The 22,265-nt window shown below is 41.9% G+C and overlaps 1 protein-coding gene across 2 annotated transcripts in view; it reads left to right on the forward strand.

The window, feature by feature from the left end:
* SLC38A1 (solute carrier family 38 member 1) overlaps positions 1 to 8,836 on the forward strand; it is a 41,950-nt gene extending 33,114 nt beyond the window's left edge. Inside the window, exons 13-17 of one of the 2 annotated variants that reach the window (XR_015285574.1) lie at positions 630 to 748; positions 1,287 to 1,428; positions 1,539 to 1,636; positions 2,687 to 2,874; positions 6,008 to 8,836. Coding sequence is in view for 1 of the 2 variants with exons in the window: in XM_086884610.1 (XP_086740736.1) it covers positions 630 to 748; positions 1,287 to 1,428; positions 1,539 to 1,636; positions 2,687 to 2,788 (461 nt within the window). In the remaining variant the exon portion in view is untranslated. Of the gene's footprint in view, positions 1 to 629; positions 749 to 1,286; positions 1,429 to 1,538; positions 1,637 to 2,686 lie in introns of both variants that reach the window. The other variant, XM_086884610.1, reaches the window with a different exon arrangement.
* The last annotated feature ends 13,429 nt before the right edge of the window (positions 8,837 to 22,265 follow it).

Consider the following 22,265-nt stretch of genomic DNA (forward strand, 5'->3'; position numbering starts at 1 on the left):
GCTGGCCAGCGTGGAGCTGAGCTGCAGGCTCTGCTGGCAGCCCTCAGAGGAGCTGCTGAAGGATTTGAGTGCAAATGTCAGAGCGTCCTGCTGAGAGCTAACCCAAGATAGGCTTTGTTCTCAGTTGAGAACAGGGGCACTGCTTTTTGCTGGAAGTTTATTTGCTGTTTAGACCAATTTAGCCCAAGACCTTGCAGTTTATATTAAGTTCAGCCATTGCAGTGCATGTGTTTATTTTAATATAATTTGAAACTTAAAAAAAAGTCCACGGAACCAATTAAAAATAGATTATTTCACTTTGCCTATTTTTGTATATATGTATATATGTAAGCAAGCTTTCGTGTATGTCTCACTGTTGTCTTTTCTACAGTGAAAATTACCTTAGACTCAGGCATGTGCTGTCATGAATTAAGATGCATTCCTAAATCAGGCCTCCAAAGGATTAATCTGGAGTAATGGGATCATTGGGATTTTGTTCAAAGTGCTGTTTTAACTCAAGGATGTTTCATTCCACACTCTTTTGTTTACAGATAAATCACTTGTTGTTCAAGAAGGCTGTTGTTAAGCAATGATTTTTGTGGACTAATTGCCTTTTTGCCAGAACACTTACCTTACTGTCTTTCCCATAGAAAATGTGCAGTCAGATCTGCTTCACAAATACCAGAGCAAAGATGACATCCTCATCCTGACTGTGCGCTTGGCTGTGATTGTGGCAGTGATACTCACCGTGCCAGTGCTGTTTTTCACTGTAAGTAAAAATGTCTGCTTGGTTTGGAAGTTGGCAACAGCTGTACACAGCACATTTCTTCAAACCATAGTCCAGTGGTGGCTGAGACTACAATGTTGCAGCTACAAAAAGAGCTTGAGCTTGGATTAGTCTTTTCTCATGCCAGACTCCCTGTAAGTTCTGGAAAAGTTCTCTATGCAGTAAATAAATAAATCACTTTTGGTCTTAAACCTGTTTTAAATTGAATCTACAAGGGTCATCTCTTACATTATTTTACTGGAGCAGGCTCGGAGATGAAGCTTCTTTTTAAGTGTAGAAGGATTCAAAAAGGCATGTTAAAAACACAGGAATATCCTACTGCACATGCACATGTACCTACAGTTCTGAAATAACAAATTAATTTTAAGGAGTATTTCAAAGGACTTCAGGCAACTCGAAATTTCTGATAGATCTATGCAACACTTGTCACATGAAGAACCAGTTAAATAAACATGGGAAGCCTTGAATTGGCTCATAGACTATTGTTGACAAGAAACTTTTTCTCTCTCTCCCCCTACAGGTGCGTTCATCATTATTCGAGATGGCCAGAAAAACAAAATTTGACTTATGCCGTCATGTTTTGGTTACTTTTGTTCTTTTGGTTATCATCAACCTGTTAGTCATTTTTATCCCATCCATGAAGGATATCTTTGGAGTTGTAGGTAGAGTATCCTGGTTTTGTACTACTAATAAAAAAAACAGTTGCTAATCAGCAATGTAATAATTAGCTGTTGCTGACAGTTAACAAAACTCATTCATTTGAATTTTGCAGGGGTCACTTCTGCCAATATGCTGATTTTCATTCTTCCTTCATCGTTGTATTTAAAAATCACACAGCAGGATGGATCAAAGTTGACTCAGAGGATTTGGGTATGCATTCCATTCCCATCAATGCAACACTTCCATCTTGTCATTCTCTTTAATGTGCTAGGTGCAAAGCAGACCTAGTCTGAATGTATGTGTGAGCTCCTTCACATTACATTCCCTCTGTGATTCAGTCAGCTGGCAGCTGTGCTCACCCTTCTCCTTTGCTTGCCCTGGGAGTCCCCTGGTGGAGGTGGAGGGGCCATGCCATGCAGGGCATCTTGTGTTTTGGGGAGGCCCTGCTCTGTGGGATGAGGTACTTCCCTGGCTGGCAAGCAGCAGCAGCCATCAGCAGGGTCCAGGAAGCCCTCCAGCCCACTTCAACAAGCCTTTCAGAACAGCAAGCTCTCTCTGCTTCTGTGTGTTGATCCAGTAAGCAAGCAAAGTGCTCCATTTGCAGTATTCCTCAAGGTTTTAATGGACCTGTGTCAGACTTAGGGTGGTTCCACATGAAGCAGCCAGCTAAAGTGATGTGTTAGCCATTTGGCATGCATGAGCAGATAGGAATGGACCTTGGAAAGATTTCCTGTGAGCCCCAGAGAATGCTGCAGCTGAAAAGTTGCAACACTACTGTGTATTTCCAGTCTAACTAGGCATGCACTGGAAGCCTTGTACAGTCAGACCTTTCTTCTCTGAGGAAACAGGTAGAAAACATGTTTCACTTTAGCTACATCCACAGATCTCATGACAAAAGCGCTGAACTTTGATGGACACATATCCAAAGGGAAGAAAACACTGGTTTCTGTGAGGCTTTGGAAAGCTCAGAGCTTATCAGTCCTAAAAACAGACTCACTTAATCCTCTTTAGGGATGATCACTGTTTGGAAGTGAATTGAAAGGAGAAAGAAAAATTAGTTTGGTGTTCAGCAAGTAATTATTAATGACGCTAATCTGTTTAATTATCTGTGGATCTCATCTTTACCAGAACTGCTAGCTCATTTTAGCTGATAACTTCGTTACATCCCCTTGTACATCTCCTTAAGAGAAGTTAACATACTTGAATTAATTGCCTTTTGTTTTTATTTGTTAATCTTCTCTCCTTTTTTATTTGTTTCAGGCTTCTCTTTTCTTGGCACTGGGGGTATTGTTTTCCCTAGTGAGCATTCCCTTGGTCATCTATGACTGGGTACAATCAGGGGGCAGTGCTGAAGGCCACTGAAATTCACCTCCTTCTCGAAAGAAGACACCCCTGTCTGCTACACACCAAAATCGCAACCATCCGTTCTGTTGTCTATTCCACCTTTTGTGAGTTTACTCAAATCAAATCCAAATAATGATTATCCAGTACTGAAAATACTGTCATGAGAGTATTTTCTTGCAGAAAACAGACCCATTCTTCCAGCAGGCGTATCACTCTCTGATCAGCAAAAAGTCTGTGTTAATTGTCCATGAGATTATATAGATTATCTCTCATAGAAATTCATCACAACTATTTTCCCCTCTTCCACCCATGAATTGTGTTGTTGCATTATTATCCTTATCCCTCCAGCCACAAGCTCTGCTCCTTTAGGGCAGCAGCACCTGTTGCTATCAATTCCAACTGGAGTGTTGTCCATTCACATCTTTCCCCCATCTTTTAGCCAAAACTCTGCTCTCTAATTGTATGCATCTGGTTTGTTGGTTTGTTTGTTTGTTCTGTTGCTGTTTCAGGCACCATTTGCCTCACTGGGTTAAGTGTAGCATTCTGGATACAGGCATGAAAAGCACCACAAGAGCGTAGCTGAGCCCTGTGTAAGCGTAGGTCCTAAATCCGGTGCTTCTCTCTGATGTTTTGGGGGATGAACCGGCCCCAGGGCTTGGCCCATTCATGGCTCTGGGGAACAGACTGTGTGTGTCTGTGTGTGTGTTTTTGTGATGTGGAGCAGGGAGCAGGAGATCCACCATTCCTCTGGCACACTTGAGTTGGAGGTTGACCAGAAGTTGACCCCAAACCATGAGTACATAAGTCTGAAGAGAAGCAGACATTTGGAGATTTCCATAAGTCTGCATTCTCTTCATCATTAAACTGTTTAGTAATGCCCATTGCTCTCAGAAAAAAAATACCAAGCTCCAGTTTTATCAAAACCTACGCATTTACTCATACCTCATGCCTTTTTCCATACCTTGTAGGGACTGGTTCCTCTCTTGTGTCTTACCCTCCTCCCACTGAAGTCAGTGGGGTCTTCGACAGCAGTGGGAGCAGGATTTGACTCACTCTGCCAAACTACTAGATTTCTAATGAAATTGAAATCTGCAACATTTCTTTAAATTAACAGAAATACCTTCTATATTTACAAGATTTCATTTACATTTTTCATTAGTTCTCCATTACAATTAGAAGATATTCAATTACTACTAGCAGAAACACTGTAACTTGCAACAGTTGCCCACAGAATAAGCATTTGCCTAATGCCTTATAGCTGGTGTAGAGAACCACTTGTAGAGACTCAAAAACTAAGCAGGTGATCATTCACCGTCCTGAGCAGACATCTTCTATTAGTGCACTGCCAACAGTGTAGACGTGTTCACTTTGTGTCATTCACCATGTGAGCTAAAAAGTGTCTCAGAATATGAACATGGCTCCCACTGAAAGAAATGATGGCTAAAGGAAGCCCTGCTCATGCCCAAGGTCTGTGATGCCCTTGATATGCTTGAGCCATACCTGTCAGTATGCAATGACCCTCTTGTTCTCAGTAGCTGGTTCACGGACAACTCCCTCTGTAACTGTGGAAGCAGACCATCATCAGCTGTGAGGAACCTGTCATTGCAACTTGATCTTTTTAAGGCTAGGGATAGAGTATTTGGGATCTGGGGATTTCTGTGCACTACTGAATTGCCTCGGTTGCCATTGCCTTGTCCTAAATGGCTTGAAGACACTGAGAGTTGAGATCACAGAACACATCTCAGGACCCTGAAAGTTGGTTTCTAAAGATAACATCCAGAGAGGTTAGTTACAGGCCTTCCTAGGAATTTGGGCATTGGAGATGCATATTGTTCATGCTGCAGAAACTGAGCCTACTAAGCCCAGACTTCCAGATCTGTACCTTAGCATAGGCAGTGAGGTGCTTGCCTCAGACTATACTTCACTGTGATCCAGAAATAAGGCAGAGTAGATTCCACAGGCTGCCCAAGTACTTGGAGTAGCCCAACAGCAAGAACAAAACTGGAAACCTTCCCTTTCCCAGAAAGGTCTCTGGTGCATCATTCTTTCTTCCAAGCACCCCTAGCCCAGCCTTTAACATGCAAACCGCTGAGCTACCTGGCACCCCTGTGCTAAGTTTCCTGTGGCTGGTCTCAGACCCTTGCCTGTGATGGTACGGGTCACTGGTTCTCTCTGCGCCGTCCCCTTATGGGACTGATCCCTGCCCTTATTCATAGAGAAGTCCATACCATAACCTACAAGACAAGATGTTAGGCAAGCTCTGGGAAGAAGAGCCTGTGCTTTGTTCGTATCTCTTTCCACCTCATTCCAGGCATCTTCTCAATTTTGGATGTAAATTTGTGGTTTTCCTTTTGCAGGCACTCAACCCTCTGGTTACTGCAGCAGAAGCCCAGCATCTCACTCCATTCTCTGACTCAGCTTGCTGAGCTTGCAATGCTGAACTTGCATTTCAGTTTTTGAGGTGCCTTATAATCTCTCTGGATCTTATCCTAAAAACTTAAGTCAGACCTGAGAATGCTGTGCAGTGTTATCCTTAAGATGCTACCAGGCCCTCCTGCTTTCCTCCCCCTTTATCTTTCTTCTACTACTGATTAATGAGCAGCACAGCTCTCTGCATTGGGGGGTTGTGAGAGACAAGATCCTGGGAATGATTTTCAAGTATCCAGCTATGAGCTAGAGGTCTGATCTGCTGTACAGGGTTCCAGCAAAGTCACATGTGTGACATCTTCCTCCTCCTTCCTCCCCCCCACAATAGTCCGTAGTCTGCTGTTTGAAATATGAACCATTGAGTTTTGGCACCCAACTTCCTTCGACTTGAAGGGCTGTTGGGTCACTGATTGTTCATCTTCCTAAATCTCCATCACTACTCTTCTCTCTCCTCTTTGCTATTCTGCCTTCTCCTTTTCCCCAGTTTATTTGTATACTAGAGTTTTACTGAATAATTAGGGAGGATGAGCTGAGTGTGCATAGAACTGAAAATTACCCAAGGTACTGAATCACCAAAGCATGTCTTATATACTGAAAAATAGATACCCAAAATATGAAGTCTTTAAACAGACTGTATTTCTGGGTCTCTTGGAAAAAAAAATTAAAAAAATAAAAAAAAAAAAAAGAGGGAATTTTGCTTAGACTGATTTACTGGCATCATATTTATAGATATTTATGGAAAGGAATCATGTGTTTATTGATGTCTGTGGTAATGAACGTGAAATAACGTGCTTTTTGTTTTCTCATCAGGTTTATACATTCTTAACAGAATGCAATAGACCCTGCTGTAACTGTCAACATCAGTGATGGATGACAATATTTGTATGAGGTTATCTGTAAAATGTACTGCTGTTATTCAGTTCATTTGGAATAGTGAACCTGTAGCCACGATTGTATGAGTCCCACATTTTAGTTAGGATTTTAAGAGCACAGTGAAATGCTGTAGGAGTTTCTCTGTTGTAAAATTAATAGGATCCAGAGTACCATATCTACTTAGTAGGTGATAGCATGCTTTCTTTTCATAGAGAGTTTATCACTATTGTGAGCACTGCAAGTGTCATAGACTGGATGCAAAATTGCTCCTAATAACTGCAACAAAAAACTTTAAAATTCTCATTTGTGTAGTAGCAACAATCAAGTGGTGAGGGACAAGGAAGGACTAATTAGAAGTAGGGATTACTAATAAGATTGTAAGAGTTAATCCTACACTTAAGACAACCTTGCTGCCTCTCCTAGTCCACAGCACATTGCAAAGAAAATAGTTATGGGCTTAAAGCAACCGTAATACAGCTGCCCTTCTCTGTACAATGGCAAACATGCCTAGGTAGTAAAACACAGTAAATTGTTATTTGGGAACAGTATCTCGGGGCAGTGACCTCTCTAGGTGATGCTTGCTCTTGGTCAGAGGGCCAATGCCAAAACTGTGCACCAGCACAGAGCTTTTGTAGAGCTGACATGGACCAAGTGGTGCCTGGCACATGTGCAAGCCTAGGGCACAGCAGCTGGTATCATCCTGCGAGGTTAGGGATGGGGACACTCATCCACTCCGAGGGCTGCTCTTCTCAGCCACTTATGAACCCAAAGCCTGTGCTCCACCTGTAATAGGTCACACATGGAAGTGTGGGTTGGATGATGTGTGGGTTTTGTCTGTACATCTGCCTTACAATGCATAAGCGCAACACAGCTCTCTGGTACTGAGTATTAAACAGTAACAATTAATGGTATGTCTAGCTTATCTTTAAATTTATACATTTCTTTGCTTGAACCTTACATTAAGGCTAAAGAGCACCTTGGTCAAAACAAAACTTTTCATGTGGTGGTGTCCCACCTCCAGTCCTACTGCCCCACCCCAGTGCCTGTAGGAGAAAGGCACCACAGAATGTACTCAGCTCCATCAGCAGCTCCATGAGATGGCTTTATCAGCTGGCGCCACGGTGCTTTGATAAACAAATCCCCGGAGCCCTTGGCGTCAGAAAATCCTTATTTCCTATAACGTACAGCAAAGAATGTTTTATTTGTATCTAATGTAAGGATTTCTGTAACAAACTGTGAAAAAAAAAAAAAAAAGATAATGAATTAATAAAAGGTACAGGGCTGGAAAGTCTAGAATTTCACAAATTGTACACATACCTATGTTTCTGAAGACAAATCTATGCAGTTGTGTTGTATTGTAGGAAATTTCATTTTTATGTACATATATATTGTAAATAAATAGGATGCTGTATATTTTTGCAGTTGTTTATCCCCTATGAATAGAAGTGTTGAGATAGGCTCTGCATATTAAGAATAATTTTAACAGAAATACAAATACTTTAGCTTCTTAGCAAAATGTATATCCTTTTCTTTCTCCCTAAAGTTCACAAGTTAAATCCTAAACTTGAAATTATAATTACATCCTTAAAGTAAAAAGATAAATAAAAGGTCCAGTTAAGTTGCTAGGATTAATTCCAGTGCATGACTCCCTGTTTTCTCAACAGCAAGTCTGCCAGTCTTCCTGTTGGGTAAAATATCTCCCTTATTAAAGGGCCCCTTTGGTACCCAGATACCTCTTACCTCCTCAGCTGGAGTCAGTTGGTAGTAAAGTGCTGAAAAGGCTTTATGGAAGAAATCACGGCAAGCTGCAGCCAGCAATTTGACTTAGCACTATGCTGTGTTGTGCCCAGGCATATATTTACCAATCTAGTACAAACAGAAGTCAGGGTGGAGCTTCTGCATTTCCATTTTCAGCCATCAGGAATGCCAGTAGTTCAGAAAAAAAAAGTATGACAAGCCAGGGGTTGGCAGCAACCAGAACAATTGGTGCCATTTCCAGCCCCTTCCTGCAGAGTCTTGTGGCTGCTCTGCCTCAGACCCTGCTGCTCTCATGCGACCAAAACACTGGCACCAGACGCTGCCAAGAGCCTCCCCGGCCAGGGACTGCTTGCACATCCCACCCTGTGAACAGGCAGCTGGATAGCTGCATGTCCAGGGGTGAGGGTGAGGGGAAAGGAGGGCTGAGTATGTCTTGAGACTGAATCCATCAGAGGCCTTGCACAGACTTTCTCCCTTGTGAAACATGGAAATGTTTTTTCAGGACTGCTGAAAAATGGAGGTTAAGAAATGCATCTAAAAATAATTGTGGGGTTTTTTCCATGTTTACTTTATGGGCTTGGATGAAAATGAAACTTGAAATAACATTGCTTTTATCATGAGCACAAATTTGAGGGGAAAAAGCCCTATATACAATCAGTTCTACAGAGCTTTTCAAATTAGTATCAGTGTATGTTTTGTTTTCAGTGTTATAGCCAACAAAATATAAACTGTAAAGGTATTTTTCCACTAGACTTGAACTTTACATTGTTTATAGAAACTTGTTTTTAGTGTCCCAGCATATGCTAAGGCTCACAGATCCAGTATAAACAATGTTGTTTGAATGATGTATGCTTGATACAAGCTCATCGCTAATAGATTGTTGAAGTGAGTCATCGGTAATATTTTGCTCCTGTTAACATCACCTGTTAACTTTGTGCTGCTCATATCCAAATAAACAACACAGTTTTTCAGTTTCTATGTGTAAATAAAATGTATCAAGTTCTATGATCTCTCTGTTATCTCTTAGTTTTTAAACATTAAAATTGTGATCTAAATTAATGTTGGGGCCATACTCATTCTTCCAAAGGGATGATGATGTATCATTTTAATGGCTTGAACAGCAAATGCTCTCTTGCTCTTTATTCAAGTATTTTCACTGAATTTGTAGGGCATGCAGCTCTTGCAAAGCCATCTGCGTTAGATTTGGTGCAGTATATAGAGCAAAGCATCAACAAAAGGCCATGGTACATTAAGATGAAGTTTCTGATGCAGTTTTAGAGGGATGTGAAGCTGGAGCAGGTGGTTACCACAGCCTGTGGTTGCTGAAAATGATAGCATTCCTCAAGGCCAGTACTTGTTTCTGCCTGCTCCTTGAAGGCTGAGTGCTTGCCAGTCTGTTTCAAGGTCAAATCAGGCAATTTAACTTGCTGTTAAGGGCTGCTTTAAGTTGGGTTTGATTAAAGATGTCACACTGATGCCTGAAGTGACTAAACCCCTGCCAGACTTTTCTCAGCTATGGAAGCAGAAGCCATTAGCAGATGTATGAGGAGGATACCCAAAGACAGTAATGTTTTAGGCAGCTGTTTCTGCCAAAGTACCTCTGTCAAAGCTTTAAATGGTCCGGAAAACTGATTTTACTAGTGTTCAGATTACAGTGACCACCAACAAAAAGGCCTCTTGGCTAGAGTCCAAACAACTGAGGAGCTTACTTGACTGCACGGGATGAGTACAGCTCCCCAGGCTCCTCTGCAGGAGAAGTGGTGGGACAATTTGTGTATCAGAGGATCCTTGGAAGCCATTATCTGGTTCCCAAGCCCAGGGATGTATGTTACAGCCATAAACCTGGGAGCACAGAGGTACAAGCTTCTGCACTGGACTGGTCTAATAGTCTCTTTTGTTCGGCATACATTTGCACACACTCGTCTACCCAGCCAAACTTAATCATCTCAGCCATATCTTGAGACACAGGAACATAATTTATGGAGCAAAGGAAAAAAGAGAAACTATAGTTCTTTTTTTCCTTGCTTGGAGAGACTGCCACATATATCTGTTGCCTTCTGCAGTGCAGTCTGACAGCTTCACCTGGAGTTCACCTAAAACCACACAGCCAAAGTTAAAAACACCAATCTTCTTTCCAGCCACACGCTTCTACTTTTGGTTTGTATCCCCAAAGTCAGCCAGATCTCTTGAGTACATCTGACCAGTCCCTGTTTGCGAGGGAAAAAATTAAAACAAAACAACAAAAACTATTTCCTAGGGCAAGCAATGCTTTTATCTGAAGGGAGACATTCCTTCCTATGGTTCAGCTGGGGTCTTAGTTTGACTTAAATTCATGTGAAATTGTGTTTAGTCTTCAAGCTGAAGACCAAATTCAAGTCACTGTTAAGATGTCTCATTATACTAAGAGGTGGCAGTGAGAACTCATGCTAACTTTAGGAAGTGTGGAGAAAGTGGAGATAGTAGGAGCAGGCACAAGTGGTAAGTCCATTTCTAAGACTTTCTAACCACAGACTGAACATGGGCTTTGTTTTCTGCAAGGAAGCTTCCTTCCCTGTTCTCAGCCCCATGCAGGAGAGCAGCACCTTTTTTTTGCAGTCAGTTGATTTAAAGATCTGGCTGAATTACTGACTTTCTAACACAGATCCCAGTGTGGTTAGACAGAAGTTTTCAAGCAACCCTGTTGTGTTTGCAATTTGCAAATACTAAGTGCCATGCATTCCTCTTTCAGCTTACAGTTATGGAAAATGGAGACTCTTAAAGCTGTCAAGTGTTACTAAATATCATGGCACTGGCAAGGGATGGTGCTGCTGGCTCAACCTGTCACAGCTCACTGCCTGACAAATGTGAGGTTATTGGTATTCTTAGAAAATGGTGTTGATCAGCCAAGGCTTAGACAATATGGCTGGAAAAGTAAACTGTGATGGCTGGGGTGGTACAGGCCAGCCCTGTCTGAGAGTTGACCTGCAGATAAAGCCACATTGGGAATTCCCTGAACTATGAGCCCACAGAAACTGCTGCCCGGAAAAATGGAGGGAAGTGTATTATCAACATGAGTTAGGTTGTACACTGGTGGCAAGAACCACATCCCCTCCTTAAAAATGCTACCTGGCCTAAAATGTCAGGTCCTTTTCCCAGAGGTAACCAGATCCCCTTCCTCCTGCCTGCCACATTTGCTTGGTTTAAGACAATTTAAATAATTGGACATTCTAAAATTAGTTATCTCCCCTTAGTTCCAACCAATCCCTTTCCATCAATAAAGTACCAGTAGATACAAATGGAAAAAAATAAGTTTACTGACAAGTGAAACCACAACAGGCAAAAAACAGCTGTGAATAATCACTAAATACAAGATTGCTAAATCTCACAAATTCCACAGGAACAAAAGACACCCAAACTGGCAGGGTACTGCCCCCTTCCAAGATAGCAGCCCCCACTGCCAACTGCATATAAGGAGACAAAGGGAAAACGGTGTCAGACCCAAAGATTTGAAGGGATTGGTACCTCCTAACTGTACCACAATTGCTGTTCGGGCTGTGCTGCTGGGCTGTAAACAGACAGTAATGATTTTTTGGACACAGATGGATATGGAATACAATAGTATTTTGGGTTACCTAGGACACATGTACTCTTGGGAGAATGTTTGCCCATTGGGCTTCCAACCTTAAGCACTGTCCTCTTGCCAGTTATGAAAAGCTGGTGAGATTTACCTAGTTTTTGGTGGAGATCATCACTTCAGACTAAACATACCAAGTACTGGCCATCCCCATGACATGCTCCCATGTGGTATTCCTTCCTGGATACTTTTTGGGACCCATGCTCAGGTAAGCTCCCAAAATTATTCTTTCCAAACCCCACTGTTTTCCCAGCAGTGTTTGCTTTAAGCTTTGCAACAGCTGGACCATCCTTGTTACTGCCTGCTATAGACGTGCCCCACAGCCCAGGCAAACCTGGCAACTCCTCTCACCTTGCTTAGCAGGGGTTTGCTTAACCATTCCCCTTGTACAGCACTGGATGGCAACAACCCTTGCACAGAGGTGTTTGACAGTGATTACAGAGGTGAAAACCAAATATCAGATGTGGGAGCATCTGCAGCTGCCGTTTCTCCTGTTCAGGCTCAGGTCATGAGCTCATCCTGGTAAGCAGCTGACAAGGATGAGAGAGGAGGGTCTGTTGCCCAGATGTCTCCCTGGCCACTGGTTCCAGCCCACCAGAGCTGAATGTGCAGTCTGTGACAGAAATGGGATGAACATGGTGCTCAGGAGCACCACTGCAGGAGCCAAGTGCATTGAGGATAAAAAACTGTTGTTGTACCCCAGGTAATTATAAGGGAACATGCCAGAGTTAGGCATTAAGGTATTGGAAAGCATTATGATAAAAAAGAAACTCGTGAAGAGGGTGGAGAAATTTTTATGATGTGGGTTCAGATTAATGACCTGTACAATGGCTGCAGCAAAAACAGCAGCATACAGATGCTACAACATTTGTAGAACACATTTCTTCAAACCATAACCAAAGCCTGTAATTTACTAGAATGTTTAAAAAAAAAAAAAAAGAAAAAAATTTTAAAAAAAGAAAAGAAAATTATATGTTCACTGACAAAGCCAGTTCTTGCAGTCTCTGAAGTCTTCTCAGGCTTAGTGCAGGCAGCAGTTCCCTGCAGTACTTCTTACATAATAGCTGGATTTCCTATTAATTTTCAGATACCGTTTGTAGATAATCAGAGAAGTACCAGATGCTGGAGAAACAGCTTCCCTGACATAACAAGGAATTATATATCTCTTGCAATTAGATCATCACAAAATGAAAGGAAAGCAGGCATCAGTCTGCCATTCCTGCATCCAGTAGCACTTAAACAATGAGCACAGTTTCTGTTACTATTGCTGGCAGCCCTCCAGCAGCACTTTGAAAAGGCAGTGTGGCCTCCCTGTAAACTGATAAACAATCTTGTAAAGCAACAGGCACAGGAACATTCAACTCTTTGTTGAATTTTTACTTGAGTAGAGAACTAATTGGCATCTTTCTGTGCAGAACAATCACGGTCAACTTCTCCATTTCTAGAGGCAGATTATTTTAACTAGAATCCACAGTCCCTGTAGTTAACAGAATAAACCCTAGGAACGCAGGTACTAGGAGATGCAGAAATTGTTTTCTCAAAAGAGTCCTGGTTGTGAAACAATTAAACTCAGTTGACAAACAAAGACAAAATAAATGAGTCCTAGCTGTGTTGATGGCTCCAAAATGCATTTATTATCACTACAAAAGCAGACGTGTCATCCTCACAGGGGATGCTGATGTCCTAAAGCAACATGTGATTACTTGGCTGTGCCATTCAGAGCAGTCTCACCCAGAGAGGGGATGATATTTTTACCCCTGCTCTGGGCCAAAGAATAAAGAATGGACTGAGATCTTTTGTACAAAGCTGCCAGTGCCCACCGAAATGCAGAGTGCACTTTAAGGAGTGAGAATTGTGCTCAGATAAATGCATGCCACCTAATTGTCTTGCTTCATGTAGTGTTCTGGCATGTCCCTGCCTGCTACAGATTACACCAGGGCAAATTCAGGTCTTGGTAGGACTCATGCTCTGGACAACTAGGAAGCAAAAGCTTGTCCATGTGGATGACCAGAGTATGATTTTAGATGAGTATGTGTACCTGAGCAGAAGACGCAGCCCATGCAGTTGCAAACCCAACCAAGCAGCTAAAGCACTGAGCAAGTGAGGCTTCACCTCAGCCCATCAAGCAAGCACATCACCAACACCTTAACCTCTCTGGGGATAATTTCACTATCCTAAAAGAGAGCACAGTAATAAATCAGTTCATTCAAGCAAAAACATTTCTATATTTACCTTATAACCCTCTATCAAGCACAAGAGACCATTAGTTCTGTTTACTGCAGAAATAAGCAATACTTTCTCTCAGGCAACTGGATACCACTCTGAGGACTCAAAACGGTTGTCTAAAATTGGAAAGCACCTTTTTCAGGGTATTTTTTGTTTTACTCACATCTGGACAAACAGTCCAGATACCAGTAAACAAAATAGGTTCAAACTAATAGCTAGAAAAGGAGTCTTGCAACACACTCTTTACCTACCCACTTACCCTTGAGGAAACAATGTGGTTAGCACAGTTGAGACAGGTAAACAACACCCACAAAGAGCAGGATCCATCAAAGTCAGCTCTGAAGGTTACTTTTCACAATGGGTCAGACAGGAAGAGGGCATTTATCCACAAGAAGAACACACAGTGTTTTCAACCCTACGCCTTTATATATGCTGCATCAGTGGACCTCCAGCAAAGGCAGCATTGTCCCAACACACAGCTGGTAACACCTCTGCTGCCTTGCTGGGGAAGTACCGACTTTGGTTCTATGGCTCAATGCCACAAAAGAGATTTCATGTATCCTTGCTATGGATCACCTCAGCAAATTTTCAATCCCAGAGGCCTTCCAGGAAGATCTGGATGAGTCCAAGACAGAAAGCCCACAGTCTAGTTACAAGGAACCAGATTAGTTATATAGCACCCATATATAAATGCTGTGCATTTTTTTTAAGAATTAATTAATGTCTCACAAGAATTTCAAGTGCCAAGTTTTATGAGCAAAGAAATCTAGCCACAAACATCTTGAGTTGGTACAGAGCTTATTTTACAAAGGGTACTAGCAAGCACTACTAAGTGGTAGGCACACCAGACTAATTTACTAATTAGATACACAGAGCTATTTCCAGGCACTATTTCCACAGACTTTCCAAGGTTCACACCCTGCTGTGAAATGGTTGAGGTCCACTGTGATCAATGGAATTAGCCTTAGATTTATGATAAATATGTCTTTGACTTTTGAAGAACTGCCTTAATGGATTTCTAATAAGTTATGTAAGAATTGCTTCGTGGAGTTGGAGGGGATAAGAGAAATGCTAGATAGGCTTCAAGCCTTTGTATCTTTAAGTGCTGATAAAGGATTTATATTTTATTTGTTTCAACCTTGGTAAGAAATGTAAAAGTATCTAAAGTGACTCGGTAAACAATGCAGAAGGTGAACAAAAACCCAGGAAAACAGACAGCACTAATAAAGAAAATATCTTTAGGAATGAAAATTCACTGGAATTGTATGAGCTCCATGTCTCTTAGGACAATATTACTTCAAATCTCCACTGAGAATAAAAAAAATTAAAGGCAAGTGCAATCATGGTAATAGAGTTCAGTGAAACACCATCTAATGGACAAGGCCCAAGCTGTGAGGAGGTAGCCAACATGGCTAGTGATGGTTACTGAGAATTGCACATCTAGGTGCCAATGTCTTCTCTGTTCTTGTGGCAAACATTATTTTGCATACACGCTCATAGTTATACGTCGGTCCTTAGCTATTGCTGCTATTTTTCCTCATCAGCAGAGCAAAACCATCACTGCCTATAGGATTTGTCATTGCAGGCTACACATGAGGACTAATCCCTAAGACAAATTTGTCATTCTTATCCTAGTCAGGAGGCAAATCAGCACAGACACCAGCAGTTTAGCATTTCACCACTTTGCAGCAATACTGCATGCTGTAGAAAATATATCTATCTGTTCTCAGCTCCAGGGAAACTGGGTCATCAAAAGTATTTCCTCCTTCACCATTATTTTACATCTGAACACACAGAAACTGAAGTGCTGTCCAAGCTTCTGATGACCCTTGAAACAAATCCACCTCACCCAACGAAGTTAATGAAGGGCAAACACAAGTCTCGCTGGGAACCATTTTTCAAACTGTTAGGGCTCAGATAAGGTAGTCATATGTTTTTCTTCAACAGCTGAAAAAAAATAGTCATACCACTGCACTAACATGTGCATGCCATTTAGCAGCCCAGTTGATGTTGCTTGTGACAACCTAAACTTCTCTGTAAGACGCTGTATGCCTGCTGTTTTTTCTGTTTCAAGTCAGAAGATAGTGCTTTTAGAAGGACCATCTTTTCTGTCCACTGATTTAGTGCCAAAGAAGTTTGGTAAACTCTGTGAAAGAGGTGCTCCAGCAAGCTGCACCTCACCTGGGAAACCTAGAAGGGAAGTAAGAAGAAAAGGTTGCACATACATAACTTTACTGCTGGTTGAAGTAAGGGAAGATTGACAGAGGGTCAGAAAGCTTTGTGTCGAAATACAGGTCTCTAGATGAGCCATGCTTTCATATTTAGTAATGTGCTCCTCTCTCATCTCAGCATTCTATGCTGCTGGTTCTCATGAGACAGTCTCCAACTGCCCCTGAATACACAGTCAGGATGGTGAAGTCTCTGTTCAATGTACTCTGAAGAGAGGCACCACAAAGGAATAAAGAGACTCAACATCCCTTCAGAGCTGGCCAGGCAAGGAGATGTTGGCCTGAAGACTTTTTTGAATGTGGTCCTGTGTTTGACAGCCTTGAGGAAGACTGGGGAAGTGAATAAGGCAAATCAGTTTATTTATAATTCTCTTCTTAATGCTTCTGTCCCTTTCTATCTGACTCAGGCTCTGCCCCATAGCTGGAATTCCCATGTCAAAACATGAGCCATTTGAATGATTTTTTGTAATAGTGATCCTTATATTATTCATAATATTGTTACATTATTAGGATAACTATAATAATTCAGAAAACACACATTTAAATGTTCATTCAATTTACCTTTTTAAAGAAAATCATATTTTTCTTGTGTTTTTATAAAGAACCCAAGTACTTTCAGGTGTCTCCCCTCTCTCCCTTGCCCAGGCAGTGTAGTCACTGTTGGATTTTTATGGGGGCAGTTCAGACCTGAGACTTCCTTTCCTCATGCAGAGAGGCGATCCTCACTCTCTGCCTGCCTGCTCTCAGAGGCTGGGCAGGAAGGGCAGAGACAGCTTCTTGGCCCCTTGATGAGTTAACAAACCATGGGAGAGCAAAAGTAACTCACTGCATGTGCCAGACAGGGTCACTGAACTGTTCCCAAACTCATAGGGTCAGTGCTAGGGCTGTTGTCCTGATTGTCATTCTTTTCTTGCTATAACAATCCCACAGTTTTCAGTCACTGTCCTTATGCTTTTGAGGGACTGCCAGCAGCCTAGCTCCTGTAATGCTGAATGGGGCAAAGCATGGGACAATGTGCTCGCAACAACTATGCTGCTCTTTTGCTGATACTGAGCCACCCTCTCCCTGCAGCACCAGCACCCCATTTAAGGGTTCCCACTGCTGCACTGTAACCCAGGTGACATCAACGGTGCTCCCATTTGGCACCTGTCTTTATGGTAGCCCAACATTATGATAGCAATAACATAAACCAGATCTCTGCAGCTGTCACAGCTCCTTTGTAATAACTGAGAAATAACACAAGCATTACTCTGACATCATCCAACCAAAGTCATAGTAAGTTTTGGACCTGTATGAAAAATAATTTAATAAATGATCATGGAGTGAATCATGAATGGATAAATACATCAGTTTTCTTACTGTTTTACAGAAATAACCTTGTTCAAAACATTTTAATTTTAGCACTGTTGATCAGTGATACTCAGTGTGTTTCACAGACCTAGCAAAAATCAAAGCAACTTAAATCAAATTGAGATGTGTTCACTGGATAGGCATATGCAAGAGAAACAACAGAGGGTTGTTAGTCCCAGGCATGTAGAAGGTAGCTAATATGGCTTTCCTGGTATATTGCTGGAGCAAATGACAACACAAAATTGATACTAGGTAGAAGACCAGCAGATCTGCAAACATCGAGAAGGAGTTGGCTCTCTATAGTTGTCTTAACTGTGTCTCCTGCAGTTTGTTATAACATCCTCATACATGAAAGCAGATGGTTTGCTACATATCAATTTACTATGCCTCTCTTTCACTGATTTCTTTTCAGCTCCGTCTGTGCATTTTTATTCAAAAGGGGACCATATGGTCCCTCTGAGGTAGTTTATAAATAATTGTATATTTACAGTAGCAATTGAAACCAGAGTCACATGCTTGCCTTCAGGAAAGCAGCTGAAAGTAGCTGGGTACTATAGGATTTAGAATTATTTTCTCAGTACAGCATAGAAATATGCAATGAATAATTAAATAAAAATTGATTTCAAATGGCCTTCCTGATTGTGTTTGTTCTGCTACTGCTGCAAAACACAAGGCTCCTAATCAAAACTGGTCGAAAAGAGATGGGATCGTGCGTGCTCTGACAGCATTGCTTCCATCCGTCATCCGCAGGCTGGGGCAATGATCCCACGTCCCTGCTTTGTCAAGGGCTGAATCCAGTGAAGGAGGGCCTAGGAAAGATGGTGCTCTGTCCCTAGGAGACTCTATTTTACTTCATCTTTGAGACCTGCAGGGGCTAGTTTGAACACCTAGTTCAGCCCTTCCCCAGCTGAGCAGTTTTCCAGGTGGGGAATTTTGGAGGACAGCCAACATTTAGCTAGCACCACTTCCTCAGACACTGAGGATTAAACTGAATGACTGCCACCCTAGTGCTTCTTCTGCTCACCCTTCCGCTTCCTCCCCATGGGCCTGTTTGGCCATACCCTACTTCAACTTCAGCAAAGAGAAAATTACTCTAAGAAAAAAGCCCAACAGTCTGAAGAAATAAGACCAAAGTTACTCATATAACTTGGTGACTGAAGTGACTGAATTAGGGGCCAGCCTTTTCTGCCCCTCCCCTCCTGCCCCATATATTTTCAGCACTGTCCTTGTTTTTGCACAAAAGAATGAAAGACAAGCCTGCACCTCCCCAGTACCAAGGGAGGGTGTACAAGGTCAGATGTCCCAGATACTCTGTGTTCCCACTGGGAATAAATTGCCAGAAGAGTTCATCTCCTGCTTAGATCAATAAATAAGAGCATGTTTTTAAGTGCCTCACATTGATATTATTGGCCAAGATATGTGAGTGAGAGTGCTATTCTGGAAGGTTCAATATCTCTTTGTAAATCCTGCGTACTTACTTGAGGGCTTAACTGGGGACACTGGAATAAGCATGGCCCCTGACCCACTAATCCCACACCTTCAGCCTGAGATCTGGGCTCCTCTAAAACAGAAAATCCTGTACTCCAATTCCTACCTCCTTTATCATCCCCCAGCACAGTGCATTTTTGTTTCTAAGAATTAATACTGGATAAAAATGAAGATAAAACTGATCCCACCGAAGTGGCAACATTATCATCCTCTACTTTCCGTTTTCTATGTCTTGCACTGTTGGTGGGTAATGAGATTTGCTTTTCATCATGATCCTCTGGGTTGATGCCTAAGAAGAGAATGCAAGCTGTGATTTACCAAGCTAGGAGGTAGGATTAGGTGGGTTATGTAAGCAAGACAGCAAAATCAATCATGAATGAAATCTAGACTCATTCCAATGTTGTGTTGAACCCTGCCCTCTCACCGTCAGCTTGAGGACAAAAATTGCAGAGATCTGTACAATGATTTGAGAAGTATCTTTGAAGCACTATCCCTTCTACTCCTTTGCATTTTGGCTGTTCATACTGCCAGATGCTGCCAGCATCTTCTGCCTTGATTATCCAGCACATTCAACAGTACCACATGCAGTAATATGTGCTGATGTGTTTCTCTCATGCAAGTATGAAAGAAAAGTAGCATAACATACACTTGCAGCCCCAGCTGATTAAGGTTGCTCCTCATTCAGTTATCAGTAAATATGGATAGGAGTAAGGTGATGGTTTGACCACCAAGAACATGGTGACCATGGGGACAAGAACTGGCAGCCCTAAGCTTCCCCAAGCAAAATTATGGGGATGGCATGTGGTGGGCAGTGGAGCAGACTGTGTTTGCAGGGTTACAGAACATCTCCTTTGGAGACTGGTGCTACAGTTCTTTGCCTTAAGAAAGAATGAAGATGCATTGCCTGGAATTGCTGATTTTTGCTACTTTATGGTTCTTTCACTGAGAGGGTGAGGAGGGCCACGCACCTGTATCCATAATACAGATGCTGACTGTCCTGTGCCCCCCTGCACCTTGGGTAGGTCACCCTGGAAAAGCATCTGCAGGAGCATGAGCTTCTAAGTGGAAAGCCACTCACCTGCTCTTATCTTCTGTATTGCTAGATGGAACCTTTTAGTCCCCTTTCCTTATTTTAAGAGCAGAAAAGAAGTCTTGGTTTTCACTGTTTTTTCTTTCTAAGCTTGACAACCAGACTGTTCACAGTAACAGAATAAGGTACACATTAACGTGTTTCCATTAGCAGGACCTCTGACTCAACAATTTATTTAGGCTCCTAATAATAAACACAAGAACCAGGCTTGCCCTGGATTTACAGTTTGAAATGCCTCTGAAGATCTGAATCTAAGTGGCCATATCAGCAAATGCATGAAACTAACTTTACACAGACAGCTATCAAATCCATAGACTAATCAGCTAAAAAACAAAGATTGCTTTTTGCTAATGACTTTCATTAATACTTATTTTGCTGTTACTGGTAATAATAGTTCAAGCTCTTTTTCTCCTGATAGGATCCCCTTAAAAGTCCCAATGCAATGCTTGATTCAAATACAGTATATCAGTTCTGTGCTTCTGCAAAAGCTCCAGATGGTAAAACTGATGCAAAAATGAGATTTTTTTTTCTCTAAACCACTGTGATGAAAGGATTAAGCAAAATACCTAAGAAACCTAAAATTTTAGTGTTATTGTTTCATACAGTCTACACTGTTATTGGTATAGCAATCCTACCTTTAAAGGTATATTTTAAATATACCAGACCAGATAATACACTGATGAAAATAATAATTTCACTGATTTAATCAAAGCAGATTTAACTTTTATTAGGTGACAACCAGATCCAATAGTATCTTTACTCTATTTATAGCTTTACTCCAGAACTCCACATTGTCCCTGACAATGTAAAATGTCATGTAAATAATAAAATAGTAAAATGACACATTCCACAAAGGCAAGAAATCCATTGACTTCATATTCTAAACAAACCATTGTTAAAATAAATGGAAGTCTCTTAACTCTTAACAATAGTGAGTCAGATGGATCTGACCTCTGTGGGTGGGACTTTAATTATGCCCACTATGTTTAAGAAAGTACAGTATTGTAATAATATTATTCATTGCATTCCAAGAGTTCCATCAAAGGCTTGACAATCCCCGGAAATGATGCACATCCTCACTTACAGTACTGCTAAATTGCTAAATATACTCGGTCATATAAAACCTGATCCTGTGAAGTTTTGGCATTGCCATTTAATAGGAACTAATAATATCTTTGGCTGTCCCTTTCTCTAAGTGTGTCATTATGCCCAATCACAGATTTTAGCCCTCTCTAAAAAAGAATAACCAGAATAAAACTCCAGCAAAACCCAGTGGTATCAGTGCCGTACAATGAAGAGTTTGTGATGGGTGGAAGGAAAAGAGTGAGTAAGTGGTTATCCGGCGGGGAAACGCTGGGATGGGTAATGTATAGAGGCCAGGAGGGCTGCTGGAGGGAGGGAGATTGCAACGTGACATAAAAGTGGCGTCTCCACCGAGTCTGTGGTTTCTGTTCACCAGCTCAGTTATGAGTCAGAAGCGCCCAGCACCAGACTGCCCTCCCGCGGAGCGCCATGCTGCCACCTACAGCTCCTTCTGCCTGCCTGCTGGGAAACGCCAGCGGCAGAGAGAAACTCCCCGCCTCCTGCAAGTGATGTGGCTAACTGATACTTAACATGATCATTAATTCTGAACTGATTGCATTGCAGTGAACAGAAAATTTGTTTGAAAGGAGTTCAACAGTACTGCAGCAATCCTTTTTCTTTTTTTTGTTTTTTTTCCTGGAAATGCAGGATGCTACTGCTCAATTAAACCTCTCAGTCACAGCCAGCAGTGTCCACAGAAACAACTGCAGCCTTATTCCGAGCCATAGGCTGTGTTTTAGATCCTGATGAAACACAGTTTCATAGGAAATTAGTCACGATATTCAATGTCTAGAAAATTAAACTTTCCCCCTAATCTTATGTTTCCTTTGCATTTAGGTGTGTAGCTGGGGTCCTGTGCTCACTGGCACTCAATCTCGTTATTTAGCTTTGCTGAAGAGCTTGCTAAACCTCTTCCCTGTTGACAACTGTTTTTTCTCTGTGTGTTTCCTTTCTCTTTGAATGCCTCATTTATGTCTGGAAGACAACAAGCAGGAAACCCGCCAGTACTCTGGGAGGCAGCACCTCTCCTCCCAAGGCAGAAAGAACATCTCCTGGGATGCTCTGACCTCTGTCTCCTCAAACCTAGCTCCACCGTGCGGCTGGTTGTGCTAACGGGCATCTTCTGCAGCTGCAGGCCTACAGTAGCTGCCTGCTGCCTGCTTTACAGGAGCTGTCCCAGGAAGGTTCTCTGATGGGGTTTTCCAACTGCTCATCCTGATGCTCAGTTGGGAAAGAGGCCTTACTCAAAAAGGACTTTGCAAAGTTTCCCACAATTATCTATGTAATGATAGTTTGAGAAAATATGGACAATTGTAGCTAGCATTTGCAGTTTTATCCATTTAAAATTTTCAAGTATTA

This window comes from Cyanistes caeruleus, chromosome 4, assembly GCF_971803275.1.
Source record: "Cyanistes caeruleus chromosome 4, bCyaCae1.hap1.1, whole genome shotgun sequence".
Lineage (NCBI taxonomy): Eukaryota > Metazoa > Chordata > Aves > Passeriformes > Paridae > Cyanistes > Cyanistes caeruleus.